The following is a 23,248-nucleotide window of genomic DNA, read 5'->3' on the forward strand; positions in this document are numbered from 1 at the left end:
TTTTTAGTATTAAAAAAAATTATAATCTAATTGTTTTAAAAATTATAGGAAATTACAAAAATATAATAACATTTTTTTAATAAGCTCGATATATTTTTTTTATATTTTTTTTTAAAGTGTTTGATTGAATACCCCAATTTTCCAATATTATATATATGCGTGCATACTTATTTATATGTACATATACGAATGGACATTGAAATTTTATATCCCATATATGTAAATATATATATGCAGTATGTATATTTTTATGCTATAATCCTTTTTTAATTGAATATATTGAAATTTTAGAAAACAAATATTTTTCAATTTAACTTTGCATATTTATGTATTATAAAACTGTATTTTAGATTTATTCATATTCAAATAAGTTAATTAAAGAAACTTATTCTTTAAAAAAATAAAATAAAAAAAATATAATAATTCTCCAAATCGAAATATATATACAACATATATGAGATGGCGTCTTTTCAATTTAGAGCTGAGCTACGGATCCATCTGATACTTTTAGGGCATAGACATTAATGTAGCAAAGCATGTTGCAATTATTTTGGTCATTTGGCCAACATATTTGAAGATGCCCTAAAATAAAATAAAAATTATGCTCTATAAAAATGCAACAATTTTAATTTATATAGTATTATACTTAGATAAATCGTAACTGTCATCTTTTCCCCAGTAAGTGGAATATTGAATAGAAGTCTCTGCATTCGAATTCTTTAAAATATAACAACTTACTGAAAAATGTATTATAAGGAAAATAAAATATTTGTATATATAAAAACGGATTATTAATAAAAAATGGTTCATATATATTTCTTACAAAGTAACGGTTGCATAAGTAATACTAATATAAGTTAGTAATAGTTTTTACTTGCGAATATTATCTAATATTTCAAATGCATATTTCTACTTTTTGAAATTATATGAATATGTTACTAATGTATTTGAGAGGAAGCGTTTTCGAGTATAAATATTTCATGCATTCTTCACAAATTATATTGGACCATTTGTTAATCTATATTTAGAATGAAAACAGTGAAATTGTTAAAGAAATGGCACAAAGGCGATACACATAATACTATAATAAGAATGTTTATAAATAGTATAGGCCTAATGTTCATTTTATATGTACATTTTACAACTGTGTAAAATACGTATATATTTATGTTTGTTTTAATTTTGTATTTTGTTTATCTTACTTCACTATTTGAGTACGTTTTGTTCTTTAAAACGTCTTATTTTGAACAAATTAAAAGTGAAATATATGTAAAATGTATAATGTTATATTCTTTTAATTACACACATATTTTTATCTTTTTCTATACCATCGATAATGGAATATATTCCATTGACATAGTTATGGGTTTCCAATATTGTCTAAGAAAAAGATAAAAATAATAATAATCGTAAAAATGCATAAAACCGGATCAAAATGTATGCTAACATTTAAAATAACAATTGTTTATGTAAAAAAGGACGACGAAAAAAAATGTGTTATTACATCAGTTTCCATTTTCAAGGCAATTTTTTCTAAGAAATGAAACTACACAAAAAAAAATTTCCTACATTACTATTATACAATATCTTTATGTCTTTCTGTTAATATATATAATATTAAAAATATTTATATAATAATATTTTAACTTATTTATTATAAAAAATATTTTTAATCAAACAAAAATTCCATTATGTTTTTATTTTTTAAGAAAAAAATTTATTATAAGGAATATAATATTTTTTTTTCTTTCAAATATATGTAAATAAATTCAAGACATTCTCCATCCTATTAAGCATTAATACGATTTTTTTTGATAAGTTATAAACATAAATATAGCTAAAAAAAAATATGTGTAAATAATTTTATAAGTGTTATTGCATTTTCTTCGCTATTCCCTATTTAACAATTTTTTATTTCACTTAATATATTATTTTATTTTACCCAATAATAATTAGCTATCTATGTGTGGTATAATTTTTGCTATGAATGAAAAGGAAAAGGAAAACAAAGCAAAAACTAGTATTAATTTTGCATAATATTTGATAATAATATATATATTTACTAAATTAAACATAGTTAAATTAAATAAATTGTTTTAGTAAGAGAAAAAATAAACAAAACAAAAAAAAATGTCAGCGAAATCTCCTTGTTTAGAGATATTGCCCTTTTTATTTAGGGAAGAACAAATTACTAATAGAATTCAAACGTTTCCAACAGAAACGATGAAAAAAGCATATTTAGAATTAAAGGGATACTTTGAACAATACAAGATATATGCTGAGTAGGGTTTAAAAAAAAGACGTATGCATATTGATACGCCATTTTTTGTATTTTTCATGACAATATATATGTTATTGCTTGCTTGGTATTATTTACATTCATGCTCTTTAGTTTCATATTCACCCTTTTTAATGCTATTGTATATTATGACTTTATAAATTTTCCATACTTTAAGGAAACTGATTAATTTCAATGGATCTATGAATGACGAAAATCAGAGAAAAGAAAAGCTAACAATTAAATTAAGATGTGAATATTATGCTGTCTTATTTTCCCAATCATCTAAGCTCTTAAATGAATACATGTAAGTGATAAAATTAATGTTATTATTTTTTTTCACAGCAAAAAATGAATAAAATATTGTAAAACTAAAAAAAAATATACACATAAGCATCCTAACATAATAGACGAATATAAAAACTTATTTTATTTTTTTTTTCTTAGAAATTTTCGAAACAGACTAATATTAGAATTAGCCATAAATGTGAATGGACTAATTAATTCCATACACCCAAATATAATCCAAAGACTTAATGAGGATGAAAAAAAGGAGTTACAAAGATATTGTGAAGTATGCACAAATCAAAAAAAAAAATAATAACAGCAATATTAGATACATTTTTATTCTTTATGACTATTATTTGTCTTTGTTTAGTGGGTTATTAAATTGATACTATAACTTTACTTTATTTTTTAGAACATCCGAAATGAGAGAACTAAATCAAAACTACAGAATGTAAGTTTTTTTTCAGATTTTTTATTTCATAATATAAAAAATATTCCTTATTTTGTCTTTTTACTTCATAAAGCGCCTTAAAAACATATACATTGAACTTGCCTATATATATATACATGATTTGCTCTATCTTTTCTTTACAGAAACATATAGTTGGCTTATTGAATGATTTAATTATAGAAGATTTAAATTATGATGGAATAGAAGACGATAAAAGAGGTCGAAGTGTTTTTTATGCAGCTGGGATGAAAGTCAGTGTTTTTGAGGATAAAGCTATCGATCTACAAAAGTGTGAATGGGCAAAAATTTTAAAAGACTAAATTTCAACTACAAAACACACACATATTTGAAATAAAATAATGTAAAAAATATTCCTATATTGTTTTACTCATTCCGTTATTTTTATATTTTTTTCTTTCAACTTTTTTCTTTTTTTTGTTTAACATTTTTAAGTAACAACTTTTTTCAATAAAAATTATACACAAAAAAGTATTATATATTATATAAAAATATAACTCCTTTTTGGAATAAAAGCATTAAATTTTGTTATTTTAATTTATTAGTGGTAGAAATAATTGCTGCAGCCAAATATAAAACCCAATTCAATGTTATGCCTTTCCACAAATATGCATGTGGATTTTCACAAACACACCCACTTGTACAAAAATAATAAATAGCTAATGATTTATCATCCTATTAAAGGAGTTAAAATTGATATTGTATACTATTTTATCTTTCTCATTTTTAAGAGACCAACATATTAGTATTTGTTTTAGTTATTTTAATTTAATATTTTAATTGAATAGGGAATACAAAAATAATGTATTCTCGAGTATATGTGAAAAAAATGATGAAAAGAGTGTAAAAATACAAGTTAAATTAATTCAGACGGAAAAAAATTGATATATATATGTATTGTTATTCAAAGGTTTGCAGTTATAAGGGAATAATACAAAAAAATAGTATAAAAATATTATTTATAACAAATTTAATTACGAAAACAAAATAAAATAAGAGATAGAAATGAAATAAGGTGTATAAGGAAAGAAAGACAAAAGCAATTTTATCTTTTTCTACAAATATTATCAATTTCACAAAGGTTAATATTACATACACAAGTAAAAAAAATAAACATAAAAATACATGGTTATTTTTTTTTATAACTAAAAATTATAGGTCTTTTCCCCTGTAATATTCAGAAATAATTTGCTTGCACAACTTTGTGTCATGTAATGGCAAATGCACAATATTGTAATATTTACTTAATATCAAATGTTTAAAAATATAGTAAGATTTATAATTATAAAAAAAACGTGGATTTTCATGGATTATGGTTGATATATATTGTTTGGTATAATGACTGTTTCCGTTAATTTCAAATATTGTATTTGTGTGCTCATCATAAATATCAACAATAAAAAAAAAATTATCCTTTTTAATTATATATTCATTTTTTATATGCTTAAAATTGTTGTCTTCATCTAACAAATCCCCTTTGGTGTTATCCAAATTATTATTTTCTTTTGCCTTTTTTCTTAAAACATGTTTAATATATTGATACAGCTTTATATGTGATTTTGAGCTTTGAACTTTTTTGAATATTAAAATAATTTCTTGTTCTATAATTTTTATGAAATCGCAAAACTCTTTATGAAATATATCTGATAGACCTATATTATTATTTTTAAAAAATGCTATGATTTGCCTATTCATCTTTATTTCGCTCTTATTTATACCCTTTTGAAATAAATAAAAAATTCCCAAATTTTCGGGTGCAATATAGTTATAATTATTTATTCCATACATATTGGATATTCCCCACTTTTTCATAGTATCTTCCATTTTATTCACATTTAAATTTTGCTCTTGTTCTTTTTCATAACTCTTTGGGTAGTTGGAAAAAAATGTCTCTAAATATTCGAATTCTGTTTTATCGATTTTATTAAAATTTAAAAATTTAACTAAAAATTCTCTATTATACTTAAAAATAGTGTTATTTATTGTATTTTGTTTAACGAACAAATAAAAAGTATAAAATTTCATGATGGTTTCTTCATTTTTTGTATCTGATAAAATATGTTTTTTAATAGAATTTTCATTAGTGCTATATAATTGATAAAAATAATATATCAACAATTGTGTAGACACATCAATATAAAATTGTATATACTTCATAGGATCGTAACTTTGAATTTTATCACTAATGATAGATATATTATCTTGTTTATTTTTTAAATTATCTGATAAGTTAGTTATTATTAATGATAGACTATACATGCATGTTAATATGTCATCGTGGTATGCCTCCATATTGTAAATCTGTTTATTAGAATTTCTGTCCTTTTTTGTGAGCATATAATAATTAATTAAAATTTTTATAGTTAATCGAAGTTGGTTTATAGTTATAGAGTTGTAAAGGGTTATGGGTAAAAGCATTTTTTTTAAATAAATAAAAATATTTACCCCATTATTACCATTCAGAAATGGAGAATTTACTTCGGTAGTATTAGACGAACTCATTTTATACAACATATATAAATAGTTGTAATTAGTCAAATTGAGTAAAGGTGTGAAGGAAATATTTGTATGTGAAATTGTCCAGTTATATATTGATAATATCCTTTCATTAATTTTGTCAATATAATTTAAAAAATTTAAAATAGACTTATCATTTTTATACATTTTAAAAAACAAACCATAAAATTTGTAAAGATATAAATATGAGTTTATTATTATATTTTCATTTATTATATTATTTTTATTCAAAGAATAATTAATATTACTTAAACAGATTAAATTATCATAATGTTTTTGTAAACATTCATCTATATTTTTTAAATTTATGTCTTTTTTATCAAAAATAGAAATATATTTTATTTTGTCTTCTAAAATTTTAATAATAACATTATACAAATTTGTCTTTAATTCAGGATTTATATATTTATCAGATATATGTGCTAAACTATATAGATAAGTAGAAATATTTTGCAAGTTTAAAAATGATAAGTTTTTATTTGAATAGTTCAAAATACGGGTGAAGCTATTATTTTCATTTTTAAGTTTTTTGGATAATTTTTTTACTATACATTTTGTTAATTTACTCAGAATTAATTCAATCTGTTTCACATTCTCATCATTTATTTTGTTTGTACAATCTTTATAATCGATGATCTTTGTAGTGGTTAAATAATTTTTATAATTATCAATATAAATTTTATGAAATGGTTCATATGAAATTTCGTGATCTTGTATTTCTTTATCTTGAGGGAAACATGATTTTTTATTTACACCATCATAATTATGTATCTCTTCTTTATTTTTATATGTTTGCAAAAAACTTTGAATACTTTGTATACTTTTAAGTATAATAGAATAGTGATGATAATTAAAATTTTTAACATTGTATATTGCTAATAGTAAAGCACTTTTAAGATATATATCATAATTAAAAGAAAAAAAATTATTTTCATTAGTTATGGATATTTTATAATTCAAATTACTTTTATAAACTTGACTTAATTTTTTAATTGGATAATATATATTAAGGGATTGAATCAAATTGCAAATGTCTTTTTCATTCAAATTTAACAAAAAATATAGTCGATGTGTATATATTAAATGGTGTAATAGATCTATATATATGTTGTTTATTTTTATTTTTGAAATAGCCCACAAAAATATAAAAAGCTCTTGAAATATTTTATTTTTTTTTCTTGTGTCCTCAGATATATTTTGATCTTCATATCCTTTTTCGTTTATCAATAAGAAGTTCATTTTTTTTTCTTTTTCATTGAGTTCTTTTAAATTTGACAAATATCCATGATAAAAGGAGTCAAGATTATATTTATTGTTGTATATAGTGTTAAAATGTTTTACTATCTTACTAGACATACAACGACTAAGTAACAAAAACATTAAATTTATAGGATCATCTTGTATATTATGTTTGCCTTCATATTCATTTAAGAATGTATAATATATAAATATATAATTTTCATAATATTTTGTAAAATCAATAGAATAAAAATAAAAAAGTTGTGAATAGGAATAAGTTATATTAGATATAGATTGGGAAGATAAATATATATACATATTATTTATATGTTTTATATATATTAAATAAGTTGGTATGTTATAATATTTTATGTTTATTAACGAATATAATAAATTTGTTAAATGTCTATATGTTAATTTTTTTATAAAATAATTCTTATTTATTTTTTCTAAAATATATTGAATAATATCATTTTTATAATCGAGGGCAAAACCATTAGTACTATACTGATTAGTATAGCATGAGTTGTAGTTATTTTTGGCATCATTAATAGTTATTTCGATTGAATTATTTTGTTTAGCTAATTTATTTTCTTCATTTAAATTTTGTGAGTCATTTTGGCATTTTTTTATATTCCTTCTTAAAATGTTATTGCACAAATCACTATATTCATTAGCTTCAGTTAAATTCATAATTTTATTAAACTCGTCAATATTTAATTTCATTAGATTATTATTAATATAATATGAGTAGTTCTTAATTTTATAATCCTTTTCTTTTATTAATTTGTATATTTTATAAATACATACCACATAATTTATAGGTACTAATATGTCTTTATTGTAATAAATATATTTATATACTTCATTAATATTTTCCATATTATTTATTTTTTTTGTTATTACAACATTTAATTCATGATAGTTTACTGTTTTTGTCTTTTTATTAGTTAATAAAATATGAAGCTCATTCTTTTTTTTTGATGCTTTTTTCTTAGGCCAATTGGTTGCTCTTAGTATCCCATTTTTCTCAAACCTATGATGAAAAAAAAAAATTATGTTTAATTAAAGAAAAATACAGCCAAAAAAGAGGAGGATTATATATATAGACTAAATTGATATAGCATTATGCAGATCATGGCTATCCCAATATGATCTTTTACTTTTCCCCATAAAAATTAGAGGGGAAATGATGTTGTAGAATGAACAATTATAAAATATGACACAATATAGACTTATTGTGTGTAGCGACAGACATATGTACATTAAGCTTATTATGCTATTTTTTGTTTTATTATTATTTTTTTGTACTAACGTGGTTGCACTATCCGAGTGCTTGAGCTGTATAAATTTATCATTTCCATATTTTTTTTTTAAAGGGTTTTTTATGCATTCATCATTTGTAGAAGAAAAGTTTTTATTCCCATGTTGATTATTTACAACAACACTTTTTGAAAAATTATTTTTTTGTTTTTTACAGACTATTTTTGCTTTATCAAATAAGGGCTTAAAAATCATTTTAATTATTATCTATCCATAGATTATTTTTACATTTATGGAAAATACCAATAACTTGAATAAAAAAAATGCCAGGATTTATTTCCTTTTCTCTTTTTTTTTTAAAGCTACATTTTTATACATAATTGGATAAATATATAAATTAATATGCAATATATATAATTGAAGAAAAAGAATAAATCAATAATATTTACATCACTAAAATGTATTTATTTTTTCTCATACCCAAAATTTATATACCTCCAAAAAAAAGAATAAAATTTGTCATTGAAATATGTAAGCAATTTTTTAGAAAAAACGGATACTTTTATAAGAAATAGGCTACCACACATAATATATCATTTTCCAATATAATATAAAATAAAGGGTTTGGAATTATTCGTATTATCACAGCTGTTTTATTTTGTTCACATATCTATATATGTATTTATACATGAATGTGAGTAGTTTTAGTCCTGTGAAATAAATTTAATATGCCTTATTGGTTTCATGAGATTTTTATCACCTAATTATTATTACGTTGAGTATTGTAACTTTTTTATTTTTCAACATTGATGTGCACATAACATATATGTTTTGTATTTCATTAAATAATTATCATATTTTTTAAAGCTTATTATATAATAAGTAGGAGAAAGATTTAAGTAGGGTATTTATTTATAAATTCGAATGTGTCTTTTATTTTAACAAGCACAAAAGAGACTTTTTCACCATAAAAGTAAAATATGCACATATTTTATAAAATTCCATAAAATAATATTAAACCTTTGTGTGAAGAAAAAAAGTATAAAAATATTATTGTTGTTATAATTTTCACTATAATTATTGCTTTTTTATTTTATTATACTTTTTAGTAATATGTTTCCTATATGATATTTGCTATACCAATTTTTTATACAATGGAAAAAAATGTTTTATTATTATTAAAATACACATATAAAGAAAAATGCGTAAATAGTAGATATTATATCACTTATTGGCATATCTATCATTTTTTGTTTTTATATATTTTTTTTATTTTCTTTAATTATACATTTTTCTATAAAGACTATTTTATGTAAGTATTTAAGGGTATATATGTTATTCCTAAAACTTATAACATTCTAAAGAATGATATCGCATTCAAAGTACCAACAATATATATATGCAAATTATATCAACATAAAGGAGCGAAGAGTATAATTATTGAAATATGGGATTTAATTTTATATAGGTGAACAAATATATGTAATTAATAGGCAGTTTGTTAAATCTTTTCATAATGTAATAATAATATAAGTAACATTGGTTTGCCTACGTATTCATATACTTAAATAGAATATACTTTTGTGTTTACATATTTATAGTTTTATATTTATACAAATGGATGACGCCATGGAATTTATAATGAAAATGTTAAAGCATATATTATATAGACATTTTAAAAATAAGGATGACATATATTTTTTTATAAAAAATGCTTAAAGGTAGTTGTTTATCACTTTATTTATTTAAAAAAAAAATTTATACCTTTATTATATCTATAATGTTATTATTTTACTATTTTTATATAATTTTTTGGCATATTATTAAAGATATGACCATTATTGGTAAAAAACAAAAAATTGCATTTGCGTAATAATTTAATTTACATGTACATAAATAGTATACGCCTATGTAAGATACACTTGCATAATAATTATTTAAGCCAATAAAAGTATTGTAAATTTGTGCTTTTATAATATTTTATAAGAATAACATTTTGTAAAAATAAACATAAAAAATATATATATTTGTTTGTTTATTAAATTATATAAACTATATAATAAAAAAATAATTATATAGCTTATGTAATATTAAATATGTTAAAAGAGAATTATTATTAAATTCAAGTTCATTATTTTACATATATATTATTTTTTTTTAATTTATCTTATATCCTCAATATATTATTATTAATATATTATATATGCACAAATAAAAAATAATATTAATAATAATAAAAATAATTGCATTCTATTTCCTGTATTTAAATCGTTTATATATTTTTTATAGTATGCGTAATTGTACCTAGAACAGAATGAATTATTGCACGGTGATAGTTTTTTATGTTTCATATAAACACTATTTTGATTTAAAATTTGAATGGTTACTTATATTTCATTATTTTAATAGAATACTTTTTATAAAGAAAGATGTTAAGTTTCTATATTTATTTATACTTAAATATTTTTTTTATATAATTAAATAAAAGAAATCTAATTTTATTTATATTTATATAATTATTTTATACTCAACCCCCAAATTCGTTGAATTAATAATTACAATAATATGACAAAAATATATATAAACAAAAAAACACTATCGTATGTACAATATTAGGATAGCACATTTTATATAGTATAATATTTTGTTGTGTTCTCAATATATAACTAATATATTTTTTTTCATATTAATTTTTTGATAATAAAATTAATTACAAAACTTAGTTTATTTTTATGGCATTTTGGCATAGAACATTTTTATAATTTATAGATATATATATGTAGATTTAAACTTTTTTTTATAATTATATTGTTATTATTGTATAATTGTTATAGATACAATTTTATATATTATTATGATATTCTTTTATTGTTAGTATATATTTTTATTTTTATACATATTTATATTTTTTATTATTCCCTATTTTAAATTTTATATTTTGATTTTAAAATGAATTTATGTTTTCTAATATACATTATATAGTATATCGTATGTATATAATATAAAAAGAGTTAGGCACATTGAAAACCCAAGCAACGTGAGCTAGCCCATACTATATATATATGGTTATAAGTGTTTGTATATTTGTAGGTTCCTTTATATATACATATTTTTTAATGTTGTATTGATTACATATATAATACTATTTATTATTATATTTAGGAATGTATATATATTTATAATATACGATTTTTTATAACATTGTTTTTTTAATTTTGTGTTATATTTTATGATATTAGTATGTATATATATTTTGTAATTTCAATTTTATGTGTTTATTACAACATAGTATTCAATAATATAACCCCAATTAACTATATAAATGAAGTGAACAAAATGGATTTATAAATAATATATATGCGTATGTATATATCCTTTTTTTTTTTATATTTTTCCCTTTTAAATTAATTGGATAAAAGTTTCGCTTAAACTGACTATATTATATATGGGCTGGTTTGCATATATGCTTATATATGCCTTGCGATTTACTATTTTCCATTTTTGCAATTCTGCATTCTTATTTTTATTATTTAATTAGCATTTTTTTTCTTTTAATGAAATGTTCGATATATATATTTTCAAATAGTAACTAATTTGAAGTTTAAGTTCAATAATTAATTAATTATGCATATGTGTACTATTATATATGCATGAATATTTGTTATATGATTAACCAAGCGCATACATATATGTTAGCTTTAGAATTTTATGTATATGATATTATAAGTACACTTGAATGAAAAAAACATATTTTTAAGTAAGATTCAATATAAACAACGTTAGACGAACAACTAATAGAGTATATCGCAACAACATTGGTGCGTAGATATACATTAACTAGTAAGTTGAAATACAAATTAGTTACATATAAATAAATTACATGGTGGGGTCGTATTTCTAGTATTGTTATCATACAAAAAACTAAACAAATTCGACCACCAAATATATCATCGCAAAGATGCATCAAGATAAGTCGATGAGAAGAACAATGAACCAGTCACGAAAAGATGGTAATGATACATGTGATATTAATAATGATCGAGAACATGATAATATAAATAGAAATAGTTATATTAATAATTTTCATATTGAAAATATAAATAATGATAAAAATGGATATAAAGGTTATAAAAATGAGAAATCGTATATATATCGTTCAGAAAGAGAAGATGTTAAAGATCCAATTTTAGGAAATAGAAAACATGCATATGAAGATAGTGTAAATTCAAATGAAATGATTTCAAGAACTAACTATGAATATAGTAATAAAAATGATATGGATATGGAAATAGAGATGTATAGTATGGGTAATAATAATTTTTACAATGGCAATAATAATCTTCATAGTAGTGATATTATAAATTATATAAATAATAATAATGTGACTAAGAACCTTGATAAAACAGGAAGCAATTCTGATATAAATACATATATTAAAAAATTAACTTCGAATCAATCTACTGCATATTGTGATGGTAAAGGCTATAATGAGTCAGGACTTGTAAATACTTTTGATATAAATTTTAGAGATGTTATAAAAAACAATAATAATAAAAATTATATAAATAATATAAATAATAAACATGTACCTGAGGAAATGTTAGAATTAGGTAACGGATCTTTTGATAGCTCCTTTTATATGGATAATAATGCCGAAGAAGTCGATAATGGGGAACAAGGTGGATTATCTTTTATGAAGAAATTAAAAATGTATTTTAATTATTTTGGTCCCGGATGGATTGTTGCTATTGCTTATTTAGACCCTGGTAATATATGTGGGAACTTAAATGTCGGTTTAATAAGATCTGATGAGTTTAATAGCATAGATAGTCCAATAAAAGATTATACGGGATATAGATTATTGTGGGTATTGGTATATGGGCATATACTTGGTTTTATTTTTCACACTTTATCAATGAAATTGGGACACATAACAGGTTTGGACTTAGCAGCATTATGCCGAAAAGAATTTAGTACAAAATTTTCATATTTTTTATATGGATGTGTGCAACTAGCTATATGGGGAGCACATATGCAAGCTATTATAGGTGTATTTGTGGCTATTAATTTGATTTTGGGAGTACCTGTTAAAATAGCAATTCTTTATACACTAATAGAAGCATTTGCATACAGTTTTTTAGAAAATAAGAGTATAGATTTACTAGAAAAGATATTAAGTTTACTTATCGGTATATTAGTTTGTTGCTTTATGTTTAATGTTTTTATGACACCAATAAATTTTCAAGAAGTAGCTTCAAGTATAATATTTCCTAGAATCCCAAAAGGAAAACTGTTAGATACAATGGGATTATTAGGTAGTGTAATATCAGCACATATATTTTACTTGCACTCAAATTTGACTTCAAAAAAAAAACCAATAATGTATAATGATAGAATGGTAAAAAGGTATAACAAGTTGGGAATAATCGAGTCAGGAGGATCTTTACTTGTATCATGTATTACAAATTGTATAATTGTTTTAACATTTGCTGAAGTAAACCTTAGTGGTGATGATAGGAGATCTGATTATAATCTTTTCAATGCATATGATGTTATGCAAAAATATTTTGGGAAAACATCGATGTATATATGGTCATTTGGTTTATTAAGTAGTGGAAACAATGCAAGCTTTATGTGTGAGTATGCATCAAAATCAGTTTTTGAAGGATTTCTAAATAAAAATGTTAATCCATTTTTTCGAGTTGTATTTTCCAGAATAATTCTTTTTATAATGCTATATGCATTTGTATCATATGATAAGTATACTATTGACCAGTTATCAAATTTTATAAATGTTGTTCAAATTTTGTTACTTCCATTAGCAATTATACCATTATACAGATTCTCTACACATAAAAATGTTTTGGGGAAGTTTGCTATAAAAGGACCATTTAAACTTCTTGTTTTTGTACTTGTTATTTCTATTATTGTTGCAAACTTTTTACTAACCTTATTTGATTTTCTACAATATGCACCTAATGGTTTATACGTTATGTTTATATTATTATGTTCGATAGTTTATTTAATATTCATCGTATATTTTTTTAACATGCCAATTACAAAAACATATTACAAAGAAGTTAGTTAGTGTATTCCTCACTAATACCTATGTGCATAATGTTTTGTAATTTAGCATTTTTTTATTACCCATTATATCACAAGTTTATTGTCCACTATTATTATATTCATTCATTTATTCATTCATTTATTATATTCATTTTTTTGTATGCGCATGCCTTGATCATAGGTGATTTCCGACTTACGTTGCGTTGATATATTCTTGCGTCAATGATGAAATATATATATATATATTATTTATCATTTTATTATTTCTTCGTTTCCATAAATTTCTTTGTTATTAATTTTTTTTTACATTTTCCTAATCTTTAAATTTTGACCTAAATTACATTATTATATATGATGCATATATATTACATTTACAATTCATGAAATAATGTGACGAGAAGCGGTGTCCATTTTATTTATTATTATGCTTAATATATTTTTTAAATAATTTTATTTTTAATTTTAAATATTCTCGAAAATTTAGTAATAAATATATTGTGTTGTATGTATATGTATTATTTTTCTATATTTAAATTCATGCGCATTATATTTATTTTTTTGCTATTTTCATTTTTTTTGTTTTTTTCAATATCCTTATTAATTTCAATGATATAAGTTGAGTAACCATCCTCACGAAATGCGATGAATGAAACTAGTTGCAGTTCTTTTTATAAAACTTATATAAATATAAATTATTATACAAATAAACCTACAGCATATAGGCTGTATATTATCCCCATAAATAGAATTTATCTATGGGGTATTTACAATTTGGTTTGAAAAATTGTTATAACATATTAATATGAACAATTTCGGTTAGGTACAGAAAAAAGGTTATATTTTTATTCATATAATTATCACATATAAAACAACAAATCTTTATAGTATGTTCATAAAAACATAACAATAAAAATTAATGTGCATAAAAATATAACAATAAAAATTAATGTGCATAAAAATATGAGCATTTATACACATTTTCACAAATTAATAATTTTTCTTTATAAAAAAAAATGTAACTACAAATAAGATAATAAGTCGGTGTTGTCGTCTAAAGGTTTTTCAAAGTTGTTTAATATATTTTTATTAACTGTTAAATGGCTATGATTATTATCAGTACCATGATGGTGATTATGATGGTGGTTGCAATGGTGATGGGTATTTTGATAACATTTTATATGATCATATTTACAACAATGATCTAGGTTTTTTTCTTTTAAAAGTTTATGGGATGCATAGTTTGTACTTAATAAAAATGCAGCCCCTAACAATGCCAAAGGTATATGCAAAACTTCAATAATATCATTTATACTATCATTACTAAATTCAATATGAGCATGAGATATTATAAATAATGTCATTCCGGTTAAGGCAGACATAAGTAAAGGGACATTTCTTAATTTGTAAAAGTTAACAACGGTGGTTATGGTAATTATTGGCATCATAAAAAATAATGCTATCTAAAAATTGAATAATAAATAAAGTATGAGCTTATTATGTCCATATGATTATTCAAAAATATAAATAAAAAAGAATAAAAAGGTAGACATAAAATAATGTATATGTTAATTTACCTTTTCCATAAATATGTGCCATGAATCATGGCCATGATGATCTATGGGAGCATTTCCATGGACACTACCTTCGAAATTTAAAGCATTAAGACCATTACTGCTAATAAAATAATGCTTTATAAGACTAAATAGTGACAATAAAATTGTAAGGACGGGTATCAAAACACAGTCAATTAAACATAGTAAGCTTGCTATCGATGATATTTTATTAAAATCAACGTTGATATATGAATATGCTCTGTAAATAAACAAGAAAAGAAATTTAATTATTTGGTTAATTTCAGAACACTAGAAATTGTAATTATTAAAAAAAGTTAAAAAATATTTCATCACAAAAATGAGATCAAGGCTGATATGTATGTTTATATGCATATTCCAATTATATAATGCATTTTTATGTTCCTTATTTATTTTTCTTTTCTTTTATCAGAATTTAATTTTTACCTCATAAACTGTTTCTTCATTGTAGCAAAACTATTTTTGAAAACATATCCTATATAGACCAAATAAAATTTTCTTTTTCATTTATGATATATTATAAAAAAAAAAGTCTAAGTTGGTAAGGGGAAATATTATTAAAAATATTTATTTTAAGTTTTAATATTTTTTTTCATAAAAGTATATATATTTCATCATGATTCTATTTTGGAAAACATTTTATGTTTATTTTCATTTAACTAAAAATCAGTTGCATTATATATTTCTGGAAATTAGCTGTAAGGGATTTAAAATATTATGTTCGTGCATTTCGATGTTTATTTTTGATTTTTTAAGAAATGAATTAAAAAGAAAAATAAAACAATAATCCAAAGCAATTCAGTAAAATAAATTTAAAAAAATTTTTAAAAATATAAAGAAAATATACTAAGAATTATAAAAAAAATAAATAAAAAATTTTATCCATATTAATTTCCCCCTTTTTTACAGTATTTTATATATTGCCCATTATCCTAAGTAGTAATCTAAAGTTAATGGGGGTATTTGTACTTTTATTTTTTACCACATTTATGATACATGCACATATTAATAGTTATTATATTTATATAAAATTTTACTGAATATTATCTTATCCAGTTTAAATTTCTCTTTTTTATGATTACAAATAATGTCCATTATTTTTTGTCTTTAATTTATGTTCACTAAAAATATAATATTAATAAAATTGGAAAAACATGATAATATTTATGCATTAGTTTTACATGATAATGGTCATAGTAAATATGCCAATGGCTATCCGTTAAAAATAATAATGATGCATTTCTTAATCATATAAAGTTGTAAATCGTTGCTAAAAGTATTATTGAATAAATACAAACCATATAATCTATTATAGATAGGAGAACAAACACACTACCGTTGGTTGCGTTCCATTGTAAGGATATACATGCTTCATATGTATGTGTGTATATATGTTTTTTGCTGAATTGTGGATTTACAATTAGTGAAAAATAGCATATAGACAATACAATAATGGTATGCAATATATGGATAGATAATAAAGTTTCCATAAATGCCCAAAACGCATTTATTTGTATATTTATTTTTCTCTTTTACTTTTTAAACCGTTGTTTAATCTTTTGAAATATTATATTAATATATAAAAAAATAAAATAATTATTAAGTTCTATTCCTTTATACGATCATATGCTTATATGGCCAAATATAATATTTGTAAACTCACCAAATAAGACTATTCAAATGTATTTTACCGAAAAAGCATTAAAAATTTTTTAAATATATTAAAATGATATACTCAAAGAAACAACATTAGAACTAATACCCCAATATGCATATCCCTAATTAGTATATATAGAGAATGATTGCTCGTATGTATGACGTGTTAAAATGATTTTCCTATACTCCCCCAAAAAATAATGATTCAATCATTATTATCTTTTATAAAAAAGAAAATAATTTTAATAGTTATATAGGCATAACTGAAATATATACCCCAAATAAAAATAATAATAAATAAAAATACATATATTTTTTTTAATTTATAAAACATGAATAATTGAGGAAAAAACATGTTACCCATAATATACCTTTATTTATATTAAGCATGTTTTAAAAATTTTAACTAGTATATATTTTCTCTGCATAATTTTAAATAAATGTACGTAATTTTGTACTTATTTTATTATATGTATAAAATAGCAATATATAATTTGTATATAATTATTGCCTAATATTTTAATAATACCATTAAAGCTTAATCCTATATATATATTTTATTATACAATTTAAATATAAAGGGATTGTGGGGAAAAGCAATACAAACAATAAAAAAAATATTATCACATGCATAATACTGTACATAAATAATTCATAAATAAAATAACAATTAATTATATTAAATAAAAAAAGCTATAACATAATTAATATATTATAATAAAAAATGTACATAATATATATATTTAATTATAGGAATGGTGCTTATTATTTATGCGCATTACAATACTTGTAACATAAATATTTAAAAGTAGTTATTTATTTAAGCCAATACAATTTCAATAAGGCTGTTGAATAATATATTAAATTTATTTGACTATAGGCAACAGCCCTCTCTACGTGCTTATTAATCAAAAAGATAAGGGGATAACGCACATATAATATTTTGATATTAAAAAAAAATAATAACATGAATATTACTATATTTTTTTAATGGGGTGGTACACCCATTTGGCTCATTTTAATGTACATATATGAAATCATTTTATAGTGCCTTTATTCGAATACGTATTAAAAAAATATATGTATTTGTATGCATGTTTTATATATAGTATATATATAATTATATATGTATATTATATATACTCTAAATAGTATGTACATATATAATAAGCGATGGAAATAAAAGAAAAATATTTTTTATAGAAGAGAAATGTATAGGAACCGAAAAATATAACAAGCCCAATGGAAAAAGTATGCGGTATTTATTACCAATTTTTTTTAATTATATTATTTTTTTATGCAATAGTTACGTAGAATGTGCTTTTATCTGTGTTTTTTTATTTTTTTCTGACACCGTTTATTTTATTTAGTTATAATAATAGCATATACCCCTTTAATTAATTATTTATTTTTATTATATAATATAATATGTAGATATTTTTTACATATGCAAATAATATATTAATTATATATGCTTATATATAATTATCAATATTTTATTCTTATTTTACATAATTTTATATAAATATAAAAAATATATGCATCATTATTATATTTTATTTTTGTATATATAAATTACATTTCTATCTTTTGTATTTTTGGATATTTACATTTTTTTATATTTATATATTTTTTATATTTTTACATCCATAAATTCCCTTGCATTTAATTTTTATAATTTCTATAATTGTGCTTGTTAAATATATTCTACTTACATATTTTCATTTATATAAAGAAAGAAAAAAAAAATATATTTTTTTTTTTTATTCTTTCTTATTTCCCATTTTAACTATATATAATAATATATATTTTTTGTTTATTTTTCATAATATTTTTTCTCTTTTAAAAAAAATAAAATAAAAAAAAATATATATATATATAATTTGGGAATATTATGCAATGCAAAATACATGTTTGTTCATAATTAAAGAATAACATTATTTGGTATGCATATATGCATGAATATCTTTTTGTAATAAAGAGATAAGCATTGAAGAGAAGGGATAGATAGCTTTATAGCTCCACATTATATTATACAGTATAATATTTGCCAAAGAAAAAATTATTTAGAAGTATCCGCAAGCATATGTCGCTAGATATAGAATCATATCATTACAACATAGGAAAAAAAATAAAATTGTAATAAAAATAGAAATCATTTTATGAAAACAAACAAGGAAAAATATTTTCCAAAGCTGAAGAATAAAAATATAGTGCTGTCGGATTGATGCGCACATATGCATATTCGATGTATCACCATATGACCATATACAAAGCAATATTGTATAAATATTCGACGCACACACTAACCTTACGAAGCTGCAGGTTGATATAAACCTCTCTTTTCTTTCTCTTTCTCTCTCTTTCTACTCCCCTCTCCTTCTCACATTTGTAACTATCTCTTAAAGAAAACTGGCAAGATGGAAAAAATTGTGGAGATTATTGAAGGGTTAAGTAACCCTGATAGCCGTATACGAACTGAATGCGAAAATACCCTAAACTATTACAAAAAGAATGATTTAAATAATACAGTATTATCAATATTGAAATTATTAAAAAGCCACAAAAACAGCCAAGTAAGATTACAATGTGCAATATTAGTACGTAATTTATTTCGAGGATATATAAAATCTCCAACTGGTGATATAATGGATAAAGATAAAGTCGATGATAATTCAATCTTAAATGGTGAAGAAGAAAATTATTGGGATTTATTATCTAACAATTTAAAAAATATAGTTAAGTCTGAACTTATTAGTAATATAGGTATTGAAACTGACAAAATGGTGAGAAGTAATTTGTGTAGTAATATAATAGATCTTTCATCAAAATTGCTTATAAATAATGAATGGCCAGAATTATTATCTGTTACTTTTGAATTCTGTAACTCAAATAACAATAATGACGTATTAATAAGTGGGTATAAAATTTTAGGAGGTATATTAAATTGTATACCTGATGAATTGCATGGTAAAAATGAAATGATATCATCAATTTGTATGAAAGGGCTAAATTCACCAAGTGTACAAGTTAGAAGTGAATGTATTAATTTAATTTCATGTATAGTAGAAGATAACAATTCCCCATTAATTAAATGCGTACAACCATGTATTCCTTTAATTTTACAATCTCTAAGTTTAATGGTTAAGAATAGTGTATCTGATGTTGCTGTTTTAGATGAATGTGAAAAAGTCTTGCAATCAATAGGAAAAATGATAGATTATAATGCAAAATTTTTTTCTAAATATATTTCAAATTTATGTGACATCTTATTTGATATATGTATGAAAAATGAGAATGAATTAAACTACGAGTTTGATAACAGTTTAAAATCTTTAAGTATTGAAGCACTTATAACTATACCAGAAAGAAGGCCCAAAACAGCTTTATCGGTTCCTCGTTTTTTAGATAAAATTATTAATGTATCATTATTATTTATGCTTGATATTAACAACGATTGTTTTAATGAATGGATGAACTCACTAAAAGAAAGTAAAGATGAAAATCAAGAATTATATGATATAGGTGAGGAATCATTAGATAGAGTTGGTAAGGCATATAGTGAATTATCAGATGATTCTGAATTTATTCATATATTATATAATAAAGTATCTGAATATTTAATGAAAAACACATGGGAACATAAATATGTTGCAATAATGGCTATAGCACAAACTATTGAGTATTTACCAGAAGATGAAATAGAAGAACAATTAGAAAATGTTATCAAAATGTTATTACAAGTTTTATTAGATCAAGATGTCAGAGTTAGATATGCTGCATGTCAAGCAATTGGTCAAATATCTTTAGATCATCAACCATATGTCCAAAAAGAATATCCAAGACAAATTATTACTTCATTAATTTCAACTATGAATGACGTTCACTTAAGAGTACAATCTCATGCAACAGCAGCATTCGTAAATTTTGCAGAAGAATTAGAAAAAAGTGCATTATTACCATTTTCTGACATGATTATAGAAATCCTTTTACAAAAATTGAACACTACAAATTATTTATTAGTTCGTGAGCAAGCAGTCACAGCTATAGCAGTTATTGCTGGTGTCATAGAAGAAGATTTCTTAAAATACTACCCTACTGTTGTACCTTTAATGAAGGAAATAATACAAAAAGCCGTATCAGAGGAAGAAAGAACATGCAGAGGTAAAGCAATTGAATGTATATCAATAATAGGTTTATCTGTCGGTAAAGAAATATTTATTGAAGATGCAAAAGAATGTATGAGTGCATTATTACAAATAAGTAGCACAAAAATGGATCCTGATGATACAGTAAAAGAATATATACAAGAGGCAATTGGTCGTATATGTCGTGCCTTAGGAAATGATTTTTATCCATATCTTAGCAGTATAGTACCAACTATATTATCTCTTCTTTCTATATCACCAAAACCTTTAGTTGATGACGATGACGATTTAACTATTACTATGGTTTCTAATGGACAATATGTAGGATTAAAAACTTCATTATTAGAAGATCAAGAAAAGGCACTTGATTTATTAATTATTATTATAGAAGTATTAAAAGAAAATTATAAAGAATATATAGAAGCTACAGCTAGTGCTATATTACCTATGCTTAATTACGAATTATCAGATGAAATAAAACAGAAAGCATTATCAGCTGTTAGTGAATTAATTGAAGCAGCAAGAATAATATCAGAGCAAACAGATAATAATAAATCTATGCTATTAGCTATACTTACAACATCTGCTGAGAAAGTATTAAAAAGTTTATCAGATACAAAATTAGATGACAATTATGAATATGTATTAGATATAATGATTATTGAATCTAATGGTTTATACATGTGCTTACAAAAAGCCGGTGCTAATATATTACCTAACAATACATTAAAAATGTTTTTCAATGAAATATTTAAATTATTACAATACTCAACTGATAGAAGAGTTATTTATAATCAAAAAAAAAATAATGAAGATGTCGATGATGACGAATTATTAATTATAGATAGAGAAGAAGAGTTAGAACAAACATATAGAACCAACTTATTAGATATATTGGGAGTATTAATAAAACACCACACAAATCAATTCTTAAGTACATGTTGTGATATATGTATTACATTTATAAATAATTATTTAAACTCACCACATGCAGAAGATATTGCATTAGCTTTATATGTTTGTGATGACTTATTAGAATTTTTACAAGATAATAGTGTTTGCTTATGGGAATATTTTATGAACCCATTATTATTAAATATTAACCACTCTGATCATAAAGTTAAACAAGCAGCATGTTATGGTGTTATACAAGCAAATAAAATAGAAGCCTTTGGTAAATATGCAAATTTGGCTGTAGAATATTTATTAAAATTATTACATCAATCTGGTCCATCTAAAAAACCCAAGGAATACATATCTGCTATTGATAATGCTGTAGCTGCATTAGGAGATATTGTCTTAATGCATACATCCAAATTCAATAATGCAGAAGAATTAATTAAATTATGGTTGAATAATTTACCAATTAAAGAAGATGAATCAGAAGGAAGACGAGTACACAAAAACTTAATCGATCTTGTTTCACAAAATCACCCACTTTTATTCGGAAAAGATAATTCAAATATTGGAAAAATTATAGAAATATTCTTATCAGTATATGAAACAGATTTTTCTGATTCAGATTGTAACAAAAAAATAGTATCCTTAATAAGTTCTTTAGACCAATCTTATTTGAGCAACTTGGCTTCCTCATCTCTCACCAACAAACAATCTAAAAAATTAAATCACATTATGAATGCCTCTAGAAAGTAACGTTCTTTTAAAGATCGGGAAGTGCTAGCCAACATTAAACACCATGCAGACTTATATATCATAAAAAAAATTATTGTAT

The 23,248-nt window shown here is 22.2% G+C and overlaps 6 protein-coding genes across 6 annotated transcripts; 3 read left to right on the top strand and 3 right to left on the bottom strand.

The window, feature by feature from the left end:
- Positions 1-475: 475 nt before the first annotated feature.
- Positions 476-1,516, bottom strand: PVVCY_1203900 (dynein light chain Tctex-type, putative; the record flags this gene model as incomplete). The annotated part of the gene is made up of 6 exons (XM_008625399.2): positions 476-582; positions 663-737; positions 940-1,018; positions 1,203-1,237; positions 1,329-1,380; positions 1,505-1,516. The coding sequence occupies 6 exons, from the start codon at positions 1,514-1,516 to the stop codon at positions 476-478; spliced, it is 360 nt and encodes a 119-aa protein (XP_008623621.2).
- A 614-nt stretch (positions 1,517-2,130) lies between these two features.
- PVVCY_1203910 (conserved Plasmodium protein, unknown function) lies at positions 2,131-3,337 on the top strand (the record flags this gene model as incomplete). The annotated part of the gene is made up of 5 exons (XM_008625400.2): positions 2,131-2,282; positions 2,457-2,585; positions 2,726-2,852; positions 2,979-3,017; positions 3,161-3,337. The coding sequence occupies 5 exons, from the start codon at positions 2,131-2,133 to the stop codon at positions 3,335-3,337; spliced, it is 624 nt and encodes a 207-aa protein (XP_008623622.1).
- Positions 3,338-4,187: 850 nt separating this feature from the next.
- On the bottom strand, positions 4,188-8,309 carry PVVCY_1203920 (conserved Plasmodium protein, unknown function; the record flags this gene model as incomplete). Its single annotated transcript, XM_008625401.2, has 2 exons — positions 4,188-7,827; positions 8,107-8,309. The coding sequence occupies 2 exons, from the start codon at positions 8,307-8,309 to the stop codon at positions 4,188-4,190; spliced, it is 3,843 nt and encodes a 1,280-aa protein (XP_008623623.2).
- Positions 8,310-12,012: 3,703 nt separating this feature from the next.
- PVVCY_1203930 (transporter, putative) lies at positions 12,013-14,142 on the top strand (the record flags this gene model as incomplete). Its single annotated transcript, XM_008625402.1, has 1 exon — positions 12,013-14,142. The coding sequence occupies one exon, from the start codon at positions 12,013-12,015 to the stop codon at positions 14,140-14,142; it is 2,130 nt and encodes a 709-aa protein (XP_008623624.1).
- A 997-nt stretch (positions 14,143-15,139) lies between these two features.
- Positions 15,140-16,158, bottom strand: PVVCY_1203940 (conserved Plasmodium protein, unknown function; the record flags this gene model as incomplete). Its single annotated transcript, XM_008625403.1, has 3 exons — positions 15,140-15,580; positions 15,695-15,932; positions 16,139-16,158. 3 exons carry the CDS (start codon positions 16,156-16,158, stop codon positions 15,140-15,142), a joined length of 699 nt encoding a protein of 232 aa, XP_008623625.1.
- Positions 16,159-19,788: 3,630 nt separating this feature from the next.
- PVVCY_1203950 (karyopherin beta, putative) lies at positions 19,789-23,169 on the top strand (the record flags this gene model as incomplete). The annotated part of the gene is made up of 1 exon (XM_008625404.1): positions 19,789-23,169. One exon carries the CDS (start codon positions 19,789-19,791, stop codon positions 23,167-23,169), a length of 3,381 nt encoding a protein of 1,126 aa, XP_008623626.1.
- Positions 23,170-23,248: the final 79 nt, after the last annotated feature.

The sequence above is a fragment of the Plasmodium vinckei genome (assembly GCF_900681995.1).
Source record: "Plasmodium vinckei vinckei genome assembly, chromosome: PVVCY_12".
In the NCBI taxonomy this organism is placed as follows: Eukaryota; Apicomplexa; class Aconoidasida; order Haemosporida; family Plasmodiidae; genus Plasmodium; species Plasmodium vinckei.